This window comes from Corvus cornix, chromosome 1, assembly GCF_000738735.6.
Source record: "Corvus cornix cornix isolate S_Up_H32 chromosome 1, ASM73873v5, whole genome shotgun sequence".
NCBI lineage: Eukaryota > Metazoa > Chordata > Aves > Passeriformes > Corvidae > Corvus > Corvus cornix.
Genome location: NC_046332.1, coordinates 28,118,437 through 28,133,847, shown reverse-complemented (window position 1 = coordinate 28,133,847; position 15,411 = coordinate 28,118,437). Strand labels below are relative to the sequence as shown.

The 15,411-nt window shown below is 50.0% G+C and overlaps 1 protein-coding gene across 1 annotated transcript; it reads right to left on the bottom strand.

Moving 5' to 3' along the window:
- Positions 1-6,445: 6,445 nt before the first annotated feature.
- On the bottom strand, positions 6,446-9,700 carry COPS7A (COP9 signalosome subunit 7A). Its single transcript, XM_039560477.1, is given in 8 exon segments — positions 6,446-7,267; positions 7,408-7,559; positions 7,911-8,016; positions 8,497-8,699; positions 8,774-8,862; positions 9,385-9,460; positions 9,540-9,679; positions 9,682-9,700. Coding segments are annotated over 8 exon segments (825 nt in total). The 3' UTR covers positions 6,446-7,227.
- Positions 9,701-15,411: the final 5,711 nt, after the last annotated feature.

The window sequence follows — 15,411 nt, the reverse complement described above, 5'->3', positions numbered from 1 at the left end:
TACCTAAATGGGAACAAGGCTTCTGACAGTAGAGGGCTCTTCAACCCAGCAGAAAACCTGCAGCGACCTCACGGTGGAGCTGGGAATGAATGCAGACCTTGTGTGAGAGCAGTAGAGCACACCTCTGTTTCCCAGCTCTCCCTACCCCAAACCCCATGGGGTGTCCCAAAAAGAATTTGCGGAGTGGGCACGGGAATGGGGTGAGGGAGTTCTTGGATACTTGAGAAGCCAAGCGATGTGATTATACCATTCTCTCTGGGCTTCAAAAATCTATCGGCAGGAGAGGGAAACAGACTGGCACAGGCCTAGACTGAAGGGAAAGGTGGGAAGGGAAAGAAGAGACCTTGTGACTTGACAAGGGCTTCAAAGCAGGTGGGACCACAAAGAACTGCAGGAAACAGAGCTCTCTCTGGGCACAATGGCTTGTTTGGGAAGCAAACATGCACTGCCATGGGGTTGGAGTGTAAAATCCTACAGGCATTGGCTCCAGTGCTGGAGAACAAAAGGATTTTAAATGGACCTCAATACAGGGTATAAGTTAAAGTTGACTTGTTTGATTTGCAATATTTTTTTACTTTTCATAACATTCTAAAAAATGGTCTTGATTTTATTTTTCAGCTCTGTCTTAAATGTAACTGGGTTTTTTTCCTCCTGGGAATTTTCCTTTTTAAAGACAACACTTCAAAAACTGTTCTCATGGGGAAACTTCACTTCAGTTATTATTATTTCCACTATCTCCTCGCATCTGGATGGCTTTTTAAATCCTGAGGGCACTTAATGCAAACTTAGCGTGGAGGGAAAAAAGTAATAAAAGGAAGGGGAGTAGAACAGACGCTACCTATCTTCAACTGCTGGTGATGTAATGTCCAGAGGTAAGCTGGAATATTACATCCTAGCCTCACAATATCCATCCCTTACTAGCGAGAGAAAAGGAGAACAAAGATTGCAAAAGATAAATGTATGAGTAAATAAATAAAACCCATCAACATTGCCAAATTGGATGCAGGTATCACCCAGGAGGATGTAGGTGGCCCCAAAGGTGTCAGTAAGAGCAAAAGGGCTAAAGTTTGTAGCACAAAGTGAAAGGGAAAAGGTGCATAGGACCTAAAAATCAAGATTTTAGCTATAAACTGAAGCTTCTTTGATTATAACCGTCAGAAAAGAAGAAATACTCTTGATGACCAGAGGAGAAGACATGCAAGCCGGGAGGCATTTCCGGTAGCTATAGGTGTGTGCTACTGTGCCTGTGCGAGATGCTGCTCAGACTTCACCTGTGGAAGAAAACTGTGCTCATTTCTAGCCAAGAAAGCTTAATTTGAAGTGCAGGTAAGAGAGCATTTTGCACTCTATTTGAAGAGCAAGTAAGAGAGTATGGAGAGCTCACGGTGCACGAGGGGGCTGATTTGGTTAGTTAAGCAAAGTGAAGTCTGTACTCAAGGGAAATAAACACCAGGGAGGAAGTACAGCTTCAGCTGGAGCCACACTGGCACAGGCACAAGAGAATGTAAACTAGCTGTGAATTCATTTAAGCTGGAAATGAAAAAACTTTAACCACACAGCAGTTGGGTTCTGGGGCAGCCTGCCAAGGGGACTAGTGGGGACAATGAAATTAACCAGTTTGGGGTTGGCACTTGAGAAGGTTTTGCAAGGGGTTACGAGACCACAGTGGTAAGAGATCACACTTGATCAACAGGAGCCTCCTTGCTTTTGCTCCCACCAAAGAGATCATCCATCTGCCCACACCTGAAAACAGTGCTAAATGCTTCAGAGGCAGATGCAGGCAAAGCCTCCCCAGAAACATTTTCTCCTGATCTGAAGGGGCTGGGGCTTTACTTGTTCTCAGAACAGGACGATGCAGGGTTGCTTTTCACACGTGCACAAGTGCTACAGGAATTCTGAACATTCCTGTTACCGTAAAAGGGTCACGGCTCTCGAATCCAGCTGACATTTTGCTGCCTATTGAATTCATCACAACAGGAATATAATTGCACACTGCACAAAGAATTTTTGCAAATGAACTCCTTTCCTTGGCAGTGGAAGAGCCTGCCACCAGCAGAGGATGCAGACAATAGTCCAGCCTAGTTCCACACTGGACCAAGAGGGATGCTCCTGGAAAACTGCAGAAGATGAGAGAAAAACACCCAAAAGATGGGGCACATGTGGAACCAGTAGAAAAAACCAGGTGGTTTTTATATGAGTATTTCAGCTAAGCAGTGACTAGTAATAGGAAAAGGGATGAGGGTAGAAGAGCCCTGCAAATGGGAACACAGACAGACTCCCATGGAGAGGATGGCAAAAAGGGAAAGGGGTCACAGAAGCAAAATGAGCAGCTATTCCAGGGCATAAAAAGGAGACAAGAAGGATGTCAGTGATCTGAGAGATGCATTTGCAGCAGCTGACATGAACTGTGAGATTCTTCTGACTACTCTACCTTGCTCTGTATCAGAATCCTGCAGAGCCGGGGCCTCATTCCAGGAAGGATGGTCCAGCCGTGGCAGGCAGCAGGCACAGCCCTCAGTGGCTGCTGTTGTCAGGGGGTCTTTGTGCAGAGGTACAGCCCCACGGGCAGCAGATGGGGACACACATCACTCGTGTCAGCTCTCCCAGCACACCAGAATGCGGGCACCCACCCGGCACAAAGGGCCTTCAGGGGAGCACTGAGCCACTGCGCTGCTGGAGCAGAGGCAAGGCATCCCTGCACGGAGCTCTGGGGGACCACACAGCTGCATGATCACCCTGCAATCTGGCTGGCATCACCATGGCCTCTGCAGCCTTCCCGTGGAATGCTGCAGCACCACTCATGTGGCACTGGGAGCTCACAGGAGGATGGAGGTGAGGGGCACATGTCCGGCTGCTGGGCAGGGCTGCCACCCTCCCTGCTGCCCCCAGACAGGCCTGAGGAAACCTGCTGTCGAGAGATGTGCCCCCCAGCCAGCACCAGTGGTGCAAAGGGGGCTTGGTAATGTGTAACAGCACTTGGATGCACACCAGCCCATCCATTCTTCAGGAGACAAACCACCCTGCCAAAGGTCTCCTCTGGAGACCACAGGCAAGGGCAGCCTCAGAAACCCCAGTAAACAAAATGTTGACTCCCTTTGAGCACACAAAGACTACCTCTGACTCCAGAGGTACCTCGGCACAGAGCAGTGGAGGATGGGGAGAACCTTAGAGAAGTCCTGCAGGGCGTCTGCCTGGCTGTGACACTTCTCCCCACTCACCAGGTACGAATGGGCACCATGGCAGGGGCCAAGCTGCTGGCAGCAGGTGCCCAACACCTCCACCACCTTCAAGAAGGGAGCAGCAAGCTCCCCAGAAGAAACTGTGCCCCAGGAATGCAATAATTACCATAATTAACCCAAATGCCTAATAAGAATTCCTGGTTACCTCTTGGCACAGGGCAGCTGGAGGTGGCGGGCAAAAGTTGGACATTGTGACAGAGCAATTCAGGTCCTGTCCTACCTCCTCCCTTCTCTGAACCCACACGTGAAAGCCCTGGGTAGATACCCAAAGAGGGGCTTGCAATGAATCACTGCACAAAAGCTGTTAGACTTTCTGTGCTGGGGATGACAGATCTCCTCCTCCTCATGCTAGGATAGACATTTCTCTGTGCCCTCTCTTCCACAGTCCCCTAAACCTGATTCCTTTGCAGGGCTTAGCATGTCCAGGTATTTCTGTTCTCTACTCAGGGTCTGTCTTCTCAGTCTTTTCTTTGGAAAAAAATGGGTTAAAACATAAAGACATTTAAAAATGAAAACTTACAATAATGCTCAGTACTTACCTCACTCTTGCCATCTTCAAAGTGATCTATAAATGTTAACTAATTAATTAATCTTCACATCTTCTCTGACTGAAATTCAGAGTCACGGCTGAAATGAGCAGAAAAATAAAAAGCGTGGTTTTCAGGTGAAGGGCAAAGGCAAACCTATGCTCCTGCCCTCTGTTTGCCATCCAGCGAGGCAATTTGCAGCAATACTTTCATCCTGCACTGCAACCCTCTCATTTATTTTTCAGTCCTACCAAAGGTCTGAAGTAATTTTATGTGCTACCTCCAGCTTTCCTTTTCTTAATGGAGGTCTTAAAAGGTGCTCCTTTTGAAAAGTAAACAAAATGGAAGACTTTCAGAGCTCTGTTTAATCCCAAATTCTCCTAAAATCAATAACACAGCCATCCTTGAGAGGGGGACACAGGCAAATGGGAAGGGGGAGCAAGGCCTGTGTATGGCTGTGCTTGGCAAATGCTGCTACCAGAGAGATGAGCTGACCCTGGGAGATGGGGTGAGCAAGATGCCACGTAACAAAGTTGCGGCAGAAGGACACAGCCGGGCTTGTGCCAACTGTGACTGAGCCGTGGGCATCTGAGTCTGGGGCTTCAGCACAGCCAGGGACTGGAGTGGCAAGCCCCCCCAGACCCACGCTGGTTCACGCTCTGGCTGCTGTCACCCGTGTGGGGGCTTTGTGCTTCCAAGGCCGATGGCTGTGCTTGGCACAGTGCTCAGGCACTGCTCTGCCTGGCCTTTGCTGCGCAGGGCGTCACACGAGCGCTATCACATGCGACCAGCCTGGAACTCTCAGTGCTGGCTTCCAGCTCCACTCCTGAGATCTGCGGTCTGGATTTAAACTGTGGATTCAGGGCATTTAAACAGACCCTTTGTGTCTAATAGCCACAGTTTTGTTAAAGATAGCAAAGCCCAACAGACCAGAGAGGAGCTGAGACACTCGGGGCAAAGAGCTGTTACAGCTGCTCTGGCTAAGCAGCAGCAGGTTCTTGTGGGACACAAATATCCTCCTCCTCCATTATTGGTAACTTCAGCTCTCCCTGGAGGTGACACCGCTCCAGCCCAGCTCCCGCTGGACCTCAGCCAGTGGCTGTTAGGACACATGCTTTGTCCGGCTGCTCAGCTCCATCCCAAGCCTGTTCTCCTCACACCCCAATGGTTTTGCAAGCAGCAAATCTTTCCAAGGGTGTGAGGCGCCAGACATCTGGCAGGTGCTTGACAGGTATCACCTCCCCTGTTGGCACCTCGGTCCCAGACTAGCCCTTCCCAGGGAGGTGAAGATCTGATACACGTGGACGTTACTGCTTCTTGCAGACAATCGCAAACGCAGCGAGTGCAGGGCCTCTCCTCGCTGACAGAGACAGATGAAGGTGATGTGACACAGAGGGAGGAAGGCTCAAGGTGATTTAAATGAAAGCCGGGAGCCTTGTCACAATCCCTCCCTACAACTTATGGAGAACAGGATTCATCAGGTAGACTCCCTATGGCTGCAAATGCATCAGGTCTCTCTATGTGGGTCGACACAATCCTGGCCCAGCTATCCCCTCACGTGCTCCTGCAGCCAGGTTTGTGTCTCCCATCTGGACAGCTTCATACCAAAACTCTCCTACTTGGCACTTCTGTGCCAGGCAATGACAGCCAAAGTGCTAGATGCCTCATGCCACAGAAGGAGGGAAAGGTGTGGGGCTGCCTGAGCTCTTGGGAGACCCCAGCCAGTGAGAGCCATCACCCCAGGACAGCTGGCATATCCCTGTCCCCGCAGAGCCAGCTGGTATGCCCAGCCCTGTGACCACACAGAGAGGGACAAACAAAGCTGCTTGGAAGTTTTACGAGTTCATGGGTTCGGGTGACAGGGCTTTCCCACTGACAGTGCTGCATTACAGCAGTCTGGAATTAGCAAAGCAGGGAAATTGCATTCCACCTGCATTTTGTGGGGTTTGAGATCTGAGATGGCACCTTGCTACCACCAAAACAGGTGCAGTCTCACCCGCCTCCCCGCCCCCTTCACAAGATTTGCTCACACGTACATTGCCTCAGCTCCAACTCTCACCTGTCTGCACAGGGAGCTGACCCAGGAGAAAACCCACCCCAGCCAGTGAACCAAACAAGTCCCCATAGAGACAAAGCTCCCAGCTTTCCTTCACTGGATAATTTTTTCCGTGGTTTGCTCACACACAGAAAGTTCAGGGAATCAAATTTTAGTCTTGGCACAAGGTGCAGAACCAAGCGGGGGTGGGAGTCACAGTGTCAATTTACATTTACATCAGCTACAGGTCGTGGAGAGGCAGTATGACACTGACATCCGTCTGACTCGGCTCCAAGCCAGCCTCCAGGAGGCATCCTTTGAAGAATCCCAGTTAGTTTTTTTCCCTGGGCATCTCAAAGGAATAATTTTCACTGATTTGGATTTTTTTTTCCAACCAGACACCACCACTACCCAAGAACAGCTTGTGCAGCATCTATACTGTGAGAACTCCCACATGTGGGCATTGACTCCGTTACCTTCACCTGTCAGGCAAGGCCCCACATCCCTTTCCATTCTCTCCAGGATCACAGGACACACAGTATTGACACAAGTAAGGACTTTTTCCTCAGTCTCTGCACCTTCCTCTGAGACTACCTGAAAATCACCTTTTGAAGGGTCCAGAGGCAAATCAATCACAGAAAAAGCACTTTAAATAAGATTTATGATTAATCCTGCTTTATGGACTCTCATCCCAACAGATACCGTGGCACTACACTTTGAAAAGGGAACTGAGTATTTTGAGGATATTCCACCCCAAAATGGGACAGAGGCTCTTAGTACCACAGCTTATTTTGGAACCTCCAGAATTGGTGTACGAGGCAAAGAGATGCCACCCACAGGAGCACAGCTTTGTATAGATATGTCCATAGATCTATATTTTTATTGTTTTATATATATTTATAATATATTTATATATTTTTTAAAAGAATCCCTTCAAAAACTACCCTCCCACCTAGCAAAACAAAGATTAAACAATCAAAGACGGTGTCCTGGAGCAAAGTATCCCAGGGGTCTCATAGAGCCAAAACGACTGCTGAGCACCAGCACCCTCTTTCCAAGCTTCTGTGATGCCCTGGGGGTGCCAAGGTGACTGTCACACATTTATGGCTCCTGAAATTGACCTGTCAAAAGACAGGGAGAGAGAAAGAGAGAAACACGTGGCCGTGGCAGCAGGGGCTTGAGCGGTTGAGGAAACAGTGACGCGTACAACCTGAAGCTCAGAGTGTGAAATGCTGTGATGAAAAGGAGGGAGACACTGCCTGGAACGTAGGTAAAGAAGATAGGAAAGAGAACAAACATGCAGGAGAGTTAGTTGGCAAGATTGATCTCAGAGAAGAACTCAGAAGCATCACACTTGGGACCCCTGCTACCCCTCCATCCCCCAAATCTCTTCCTCTCACCCTCCCAGTTGTGAAGGGAGATCCAACTAGTTTGATTTAGACCAAATCTTCGCGCTGCCCCGGAGCCTGTGGGCACAGGGAAAAAAAATAAAAATAAAAATTCAGAGTGGACACTCAGGCTCCTATCTCACTTCCTTCCAAAGTGCACACAGAGAAGTGCACTGATGTCAACACACACACACTCTCTGTCTGCCCACACTGCTCACCCTTTGGCTTTGGAGGTTTTCTTGCTCGCCTGGCGCTGGTTGGTGCCAGGGGCCGGCTCCCTGAGCTCCGTGAGGTGCTGCTCTGGGTCTTGGGATGTGGCTGCTGCAGCGGCTGCTGTTGTCACTTTAATGGTCTTCTTCAGGTTTGCCACCTGCAAGAGCAGCAAAGCAAGAACTAACGCATTTCCCAAAGGGTTTTTTTTTTGTCTACAGGATTTTTTAGTTTCACTTTGGGTTTTTTTAAAAATTTGTTTCTAAAGGAAACCCTGGAGCTAAGAGCTGCAAGCTCACACCGAGCAAAAGAACCAACATCTGTCCAGGCCCCTGCACTGCAGAGGAGTATTAAGCTGATTTAAGACTCTTCTTCAGGCACAAGTCCCTGGGGGGCCTGGCCGAGGGAAAAGGCATTGCCTCTCTTCAGCAAGACTGTAACAACCACAGGGTACTTGTTCTAGCTGTTTTAAGGCGAGGGGCACTGGCTGCTCCCTGCTGCACCCACTCACCTCGCTCTCTATCTGCTGCTTCAGGGCCAGCTGTTGCTCTTTGTGCTGGTTGGCCCGGCTGACCTGCTCTTCGATGCCCGACAGGACAACCTCGCAGCCCTGGCACCTGGAGAGGAGACCCAGAACTGAACAGGCCAGAGAAATGGCACAGCATAGAGAGAAACGTGAAAGACAGCAGATTTCAACTCCAGAGGCCAAAAACACTGGGAGGTGACAGCTGTGCCAGGCAGGGCAGACAGAGGGGCAGGAGTCTGACACAGTAATGCAAGGAATTATGTTATTAACTGGGAGCGGGACAGGTGACAAAGCCATGCTGGGTTAAGAACTCCAGATAAACACTGAGGAAGCCTCCTGCCAGCAGCCAGTGCTGCACAAAGGCTGCTGCGGCCCCGCCACCCCACCAGCCACAAACAGGGGAATCTGGGAAATTACTTTTGGAAAATTACTTTCTGTTGGCATATGGGAAAGGGGATCAAGTAGGTCACCTCCCAACACCACCCACCCTTAGTGACACACAGAGGATCCAGGGAAGCCCCGGCCACTCCTGCAACCTTTTTTGTGTTAGTAGTGGGGGCTTCCTCCTCACCACTCCTGCAATGTGCGGGTGATGGTGCTAAGCTCCTCCCTCCGGATGTCCCTCCCAATGCTGTAATCCACCTCCAGGCGCTGGTTCCGCTGATCCAAGCTCCCTCGCAGCACATCTGCATACACAGCCTCAATCACCAGGTCCTCCAGCTGCCGGACGTTCTTCAGCTGTAACTGCTCCAGCAGCACTGAGTAGGGGATGCACTGTGGAAACATGATGGTAACGAGCACGAGGTAATCCCAGTGGGAGGAGAACTCAGGAAAAACAGGGCCACTACCTTGATCTTGGCAGCCAGAGTGACAACTGACAGGTGCCTCAGTTTGTTCTTCTGGGCCTCTGTCAAGGGAGGGAGGTTTGCTGCTTCAGCTGTTGTCAGGGAAAAGAATGGGATATTACAATTTATGCCTCATTTCCCAGTTCTACACAGAAGCATCTGTACCACACCCGTCTCTTAAAACGCCTGCACACCAATCCCCCAAGTGGTGCTTCGTCTTGCCAAGCCATCCCCATCAATTCTCAGCTCAAAAGACCTTTTCTGAGCAGCCTTTCCTCCCACCACCCTCAACTCAGCCTCTCTAGCTGTCCCATGCCTTATTTATGGGGGTCTGCACATCCCAATGGACACCTAAGTCTTTCCCCTGGCCCTTCAAAAACGTCTCTGTCAGGATGCTCTTTGGCAGGCGGCAAATGGCACCGTTAATTACAGCCAGGTACCCCGCTAGTCTGGGGCCCAAACCACAACCAGACGTGTGTCAGGCCGAGGTCTCAGCCCTGGCTGCATGGGGGGCCGTCGGGGAGGGAGGCCTCTGCGCCCCGGGCGTTTCCCGCCCCGCGGGATCCCCACCGCCGGCCCGGGGGGCTGGGGCCCGGCCCCGCGCCCGGCCTCACCCAGGTAGTCCGCGTAGGTGCCGTAGGCGAAGATGGTGAGGAGGCGGAACACGGGGGAGAACTCGCTGTCGGCCAGCTGCGGGGACATAGGGTCAGGCGGCGCCGCCGGGCCGCGGGCAGGGCCCGGCGGGGCCGCGGGGCCGGGCGGGTCTCACCTCGCGGACGGCGGGCATGTCCAGCAGCTCCCCGAACACGTAGATGCCCGGGGCCTCCAGCACCTGGTGGATCAGGCTGGCGAGCGCGGCGCCGCGGGCCGCCTTGGCCAGCAGCAGGAACTGCTCCTGGCTCTGCCCGTCACCTTCCCCTCGGCCGCCATGGCGGGGCCCGGCCCGGCGCGGGCCGCGCTCGCTCGCCCCCCGCAGCCCCGGCCCGGGCGCTCCCGGCCGGCCCCGCGCACCCTCCCGACACCGCCGGCGCACCGCGGCCGCTTCCGCGTGTGACGCGCACCCGCCGCCCATTGGCGGAGCCGGCGGCTCGTCCCGCCCCCGCCGCTGCCCCATTGGCCGGGCCGGGCGCCGCGCGGCGGCGCAGTCCCGCCGCCAGGGCGCCCCCCGCTGGCGGGGCTGAGCGCTGCCGGCCGTGGCCGCGTCTCGTCCGTCCCGCGGCCATCCCTTCCGTCCGCCGCATCCTCCGGCCGTCCCAGGCTATTCCCGGCAATTCCCAGCCATTCCCGGCCGCCCTTGCCACCCCTGCCACGGCAGCGTTCATGTCCCCCGGGCGGCCCGGGCTGCGGTCTGCCTGGGGCGCAGCCTCCGCCCAGGCTGACAGCGGCCACCGGCTGGTCCCCAGCCTTGGCCTTGCTGGTCACAGGGACCAGCCCAGCCCTCAACTCCATTCTGCACTTTTTTCATGCCCTGCCCTGCTCACCAGCAGCGCCTGCTCACCGTTCCCTTATTGTTCGCCACCCAGCCTCTGTCAAAACTGCCCCAAGCTGCCCAGCTGCAGTGAGATGTGTCCCAACACGGCAATCAATGCCAGATGAATATCCACGTATTTATGGCTCTTGCCCGTCTGGCAAGTATCTACTCTTCATCCGTACACCAGGAAATGTTCAAGGCCAGGATTGATGGAGCTTTGAGCAAAACGATCTAATAGCAGAGCTCCCTGCCCCCAGCAGGGGGTGGGAACAAGATGATTTTTAAGGCCCTTCCAACCCAAACCATTCTGTGATTCTATGGTTAATGTTGAAATGACTGGTGAGAAAACAGATGCACTACTATATGGCATGGTGTTTTTCACATCTCAATGATCTATTCTGTAAGTACCACACCAGAATTAAAAGAGGTGCATGGAATACCTTGTGTGTGCCCACACATTGCTCTCATTTTTGCTTTCACACTATTAAGATCTCACTATTTTGGGCTGTGTTTTGGGGATATGTAAATGTAAAAAATCCTATGCTGCAAAGCACCGTACTTATGTATTTAAGCTGTGCATTTCTTAAATCCTTGCATGCCTCCCCTCCCCTACTGCATTAATTTTTACCAAAAAATGACTTTACTATCTGCTGAATCATTAACCATCGCACTTGTCAAGAAATGCATCCCTGATGCAGGCAGGGTATGGCCATAAAAAGATAGTTGAAATGCTCCACAAGGATAGAAATGTTTATAGTGCACCTTAAGTACCTCTTCGTGGGTGTATGAGTTACAGCAATGCAGTCAGGAGGCACTGTTGAGGGCACGGATCCCTGTGCCAGGTGAGAGAGAATAAAAAGTGGGGGTCATTTTGGGAAAAAAACCCAAAGCTTCAGAGCTCTTCTCATCTTGTATAAATGACATGGTAGGCAGAGGTGAGTTGTGAGGGGGACTGGGAGGAATGTAGTCAGCATGCATTTCAATAAGCACTATTAAGCTGTTTGGCCAAGAGTTTCCAGTGCATCACTAATTTCCTCATGGCTGGCTCCTTCAGAAATCCACGATGATTTTCCATGAAAGAAAAAGAGGCAACAAATCAATGGGAGCCTGATACAGTCTGTGCAGGTAGCATGGTTTCAGCAAGTTAAGATCGTAGAGGTATCAGGGCAAGTTTGCACTCCAGCACGTGATTGCCAGCAAGAGATTTGGTCTTCATCTGGATCAGTTTAGCACATATTAAAGGCAGTTGACTTGTGCTTTGCCAGACTTCTGTAAGCGTAACATCTTGAAATAAGTGTAACATCTTGAAATCTTCATCTGGGTAAAGTCTACGTTTGTTAAGGTTTTACTTGCCAGTATCAACAGCTCTCTTCTCTTGCTTTGACTCTAGTTCTTGTCACACAGCTGCTGTGGTTGAGTCATGGAGAAGGCTCCTTTGGGGTACAGTTCTGCTCCAAACACAATTTCAGAGCTAGAAAATACAGCCTGTTGCTGCCTTGAGGAGTTGGATCACTGTCTCCCAAGCTCAGTTGTACAGCCATATGGATTGTCACTTCCCCTTCCCAGGGTCATCCTCTTCAGTCCCTAAGGCTCCTTTAGTGCTTGGTCTCCTCACTGAGGCTAGTGACAGAAGAAGGGAACAGTGTGGACAGCGATGGTCAGTGTGGAAAACTGAACTTCTAATGTTCATGCCACAAAGATTAGGTGGACATCACTTAAAGCTAATTCCAGGCATAAGGGGCAAAACAGCTCTGAGTGCTGGGCTGGGGAAGCAAACGTGCCCTGAGAGGGGAAGGCACCCAAACCCTCAGTCCTGCTCTTGTAGGGCACGTTTTCATTTATGTGCTCTGATGATCTCAGCTTTGAGATGTCACAGTCTCCTCTGCCTCAAAACTCTGAAGCTGAGCAAAGAAACTTCTCTGATCAGCTTCCATTGGTAACTGAGCATGGGCACAGTCAATCAGCTCTCCTAGGAAGGTGCCTCTCACCCAGTGGCTCAGGGTATTGTTGGAAGTTGCCCTGGGTCCTCAATGAACAAGGTAGTAAGGAGAGTTTGCTATGCTCAAGTCAGGTAAAACGTGACCCAGACACATTTTAACCAACAGGCATTTCTTCAGGAAGACCCTGATGACCCAGGGAAGCAGCAAAGTCTATCTGTCTGTATTCTTAGAGCCAGCAATATTTGGGCTTCTCTGTATATCAGGATGAAAGGAGAAGCAGGGCAGGTAAGGTTGGATGAGAGCTGTGAAGGCAGATTACAGGGCAATATTGACAAGAGCACCATCTCCTCCCCGCTTTTCCCTCTCTGTTTCTGTATTTAGGCCTGATTCACCATAGCCTCACACCTGCTGTCTTCACTTACACCAGTGCAGAGTGCATTCAAATCAGGTTCAAAAGTAACCCTGCTGATTTGTAGTGTTTTATTACTCTCTTCCCCACCCCCTTGCCGGCTCCTTCCATCTCAGTTTTATCTCTCTATCGATCTGTTTCTCTCACACTCTCTGACATGCTTGCTGCCTTTCATTATTAGTTAGATAAAGCCTGGCAGCCTGAGCATCCTAGCTGCATGATGCTGTCTGTCTCTGTCTCCTTCTCCACTTTGGCCCCAGGTCCTATGTCCTGTGTGCTGAGCCCCCATGTTTTCGTCTGCTCCTTCTTTATCCTGCATCCAGGGCAAAGACCAGAAGGGCCTATGAATGACTCAGATCCTGTACTCTCCGAATGAGAAGGTCATCACCTTCACAAGAGCAAAAGTTATGGGTAACATCCCCCAACTTAGCAAAACTGTGCCCTCATCCCCGGATTGGGCTGCTGGGTGTTGAAATTAAATTCCAGCCGCCTGGAGTCAGTAACTTCCATGCTTTTGCTTTCCTCACAAAGCAAACACCTATCTTTATGGTCACAGGGAAACTGTGAAATGTGATTTTCATGTAACCGAAAGAGCCGAAAGTAGGAGGCGAAGAGTGCAGATGAAAGCAAGTCTGTACGACATTTCATAATTTTAAGATAAATCTTGTGACATGGAGACGTTCTGTGTTGTTATTTCTGAATGTTTGGGATTTCTGATCCTAGCTGTAACCACCCCCTAGCATCATCCCTCTCTTCTGATCTTGCTCTGATCTTTGCAGAAAGAAACCTCCATTCTCTGTGTGCTATAGATCCACTTTCTTTCCTCTGTGCTCACTGTCCCACTTTAAAGCTGTAGAGCTGTACAGGCTCATTCTAGGTTGTTCCTTTCTTCGCCACCACAGAATCCAAATAACTTGTCAAAACGCTGAAGATATTTTTTTCACCAGTCCTTCTCCAAACATAGCAGAGTCACATCTCATGAGACGGTTTTTCACAACTGTGTGTAACACGGACTCCGAGACAAAAACACTGTAAGGATAAAGGAGGCTGGAGTGACTCTCTTGGATACCAACATGATGCAGAAGGCATTTAACCCTTTGGCTTGTACTGGGCTAATGCACACAGGGGTTAAACCTAAAGTCAGCCCAGTATCAGCTGCTTGATAATTCTTCCTCTGATTTGCTCTCACAGCCCTCAGGATTTTGCAGACCAGGAACTGTCTTCCAGACAGGCCTCTGGTTGTGATTCAAAGACTCCAGAAGAGAGAGGATCTTGCACTTCACTAGGTAGTTTGTTTCTGTGATTAATCACTCTCCAGTGACTGTTATTCTCTGCCAGAATATTTGGTAGACTTTTCTCCAGGAAAGGAGTGATACTGCAAGCAAGTCATGTCTCGTTCTGCTTTTTGATATATTAAACAGGTTGACCTCTTTAAATTACTGAGCTCTCCAGCCTTCAGATCACCTTTGATTCAAAGTTATTTTTAAAATATGGAGCATAAAGCACTGTACAGTTTTCCAGCATGAGATGTTCTCAGACACAGAGAGAGGTTTAATCATCTCCTCGCTTCCCATCCTTACTTCTGTCTTTACACAGCCAGGCATCACTTCAGATCCATTGCTGCAGCCTGGACCACTGACTTTGTGTTCAGTTTTCTGCCTGTTATGATCCCCACATCTTTTTCAGAGCACCTCTTTCCAGGACTGGAAGTTGATCCCTGTAGACATGGACTTTTTTTCCTGTTCATGGCTGTACAATTTGCTCTCAACTGTCTTATGAGAAGTTTTATGAGAATGACCATCTTACTGAAAGGGGCAGGCCACTCTGTCCTGGTCCTATCCTCATTATTTTTAACACTCTAACAGTATTTGTGCCCTCAGTAAATTGTGTCAGAAGGAACTATATCTGCTCACCAAGCACTGAATAAAATGGTGAGTCATACCTGACCCGGGACTCATTCCTGGGCATCCACATAAGAAACACTGCCACTCAATGGTGGGCTTCCAGGGATGGCCTCCTTTGTGTTTACAAAGCATTAAATAGAGTTAACCAGCTCACTTAACCTCCTGCTCTGTTAATGTTGCATAACGCTTTTTTTTCTTATCAGCGTGCTTTGGGAAATTACCACTTCCAGAAGCCTGGATAGATCTAAGCCATCACCTTTTCCAAACAAACCTGTAAGTCACATCAAAGACTGACAAGAACAAAACAAGTTTATGCAGCAAGATCAGTTTCCTCCAGTTTCCAACCGGGCTGATTGGCATTAACTGGAGAATCTCATATCAGCTCTTTGTTGCTTTGCCTAGAATTTTCAGGTCTTCTGTTTGCTCTTTACAAATATTCACAGGGCACAACTCTCTTCCAGTCTTCTGGGATGTCTCTGATATTCCAAAGCTTATTAACCCCTTGTTTGGTGAGAAATAGGACAGAGGAAACTAGGTTCTTTGTGGACTTTTTGCCTGTATGTTTTGTACTTTCCACTACCATACCTTCAGCTCAGGTCTATTGATGGCACCCTTTGCACAGCTTGCCACATCTGTGAGGGGCACTTTCTTCTATAATCTGCATCACTGGGCTCCTCCACCATTCTCTAACATTACACAGCTTTTTTACATAGCTTTTTGTTATGTTTCTAAAATAACACAGCTTTCCCAACATTTTCTGGCCTGCTGGACGGACTGCTCTGACCTGTGGGGCTTTGCCCAGCAGCATGGCTACAGGCTCTGTTCCAGCACAGGCATTGGAAGCATCTCTTTCCTCTGTCAGGCTGCTGGTTTTCAAACAATTTGTTGGAGCTTATTTACCTTTTAGAATCTGGTTA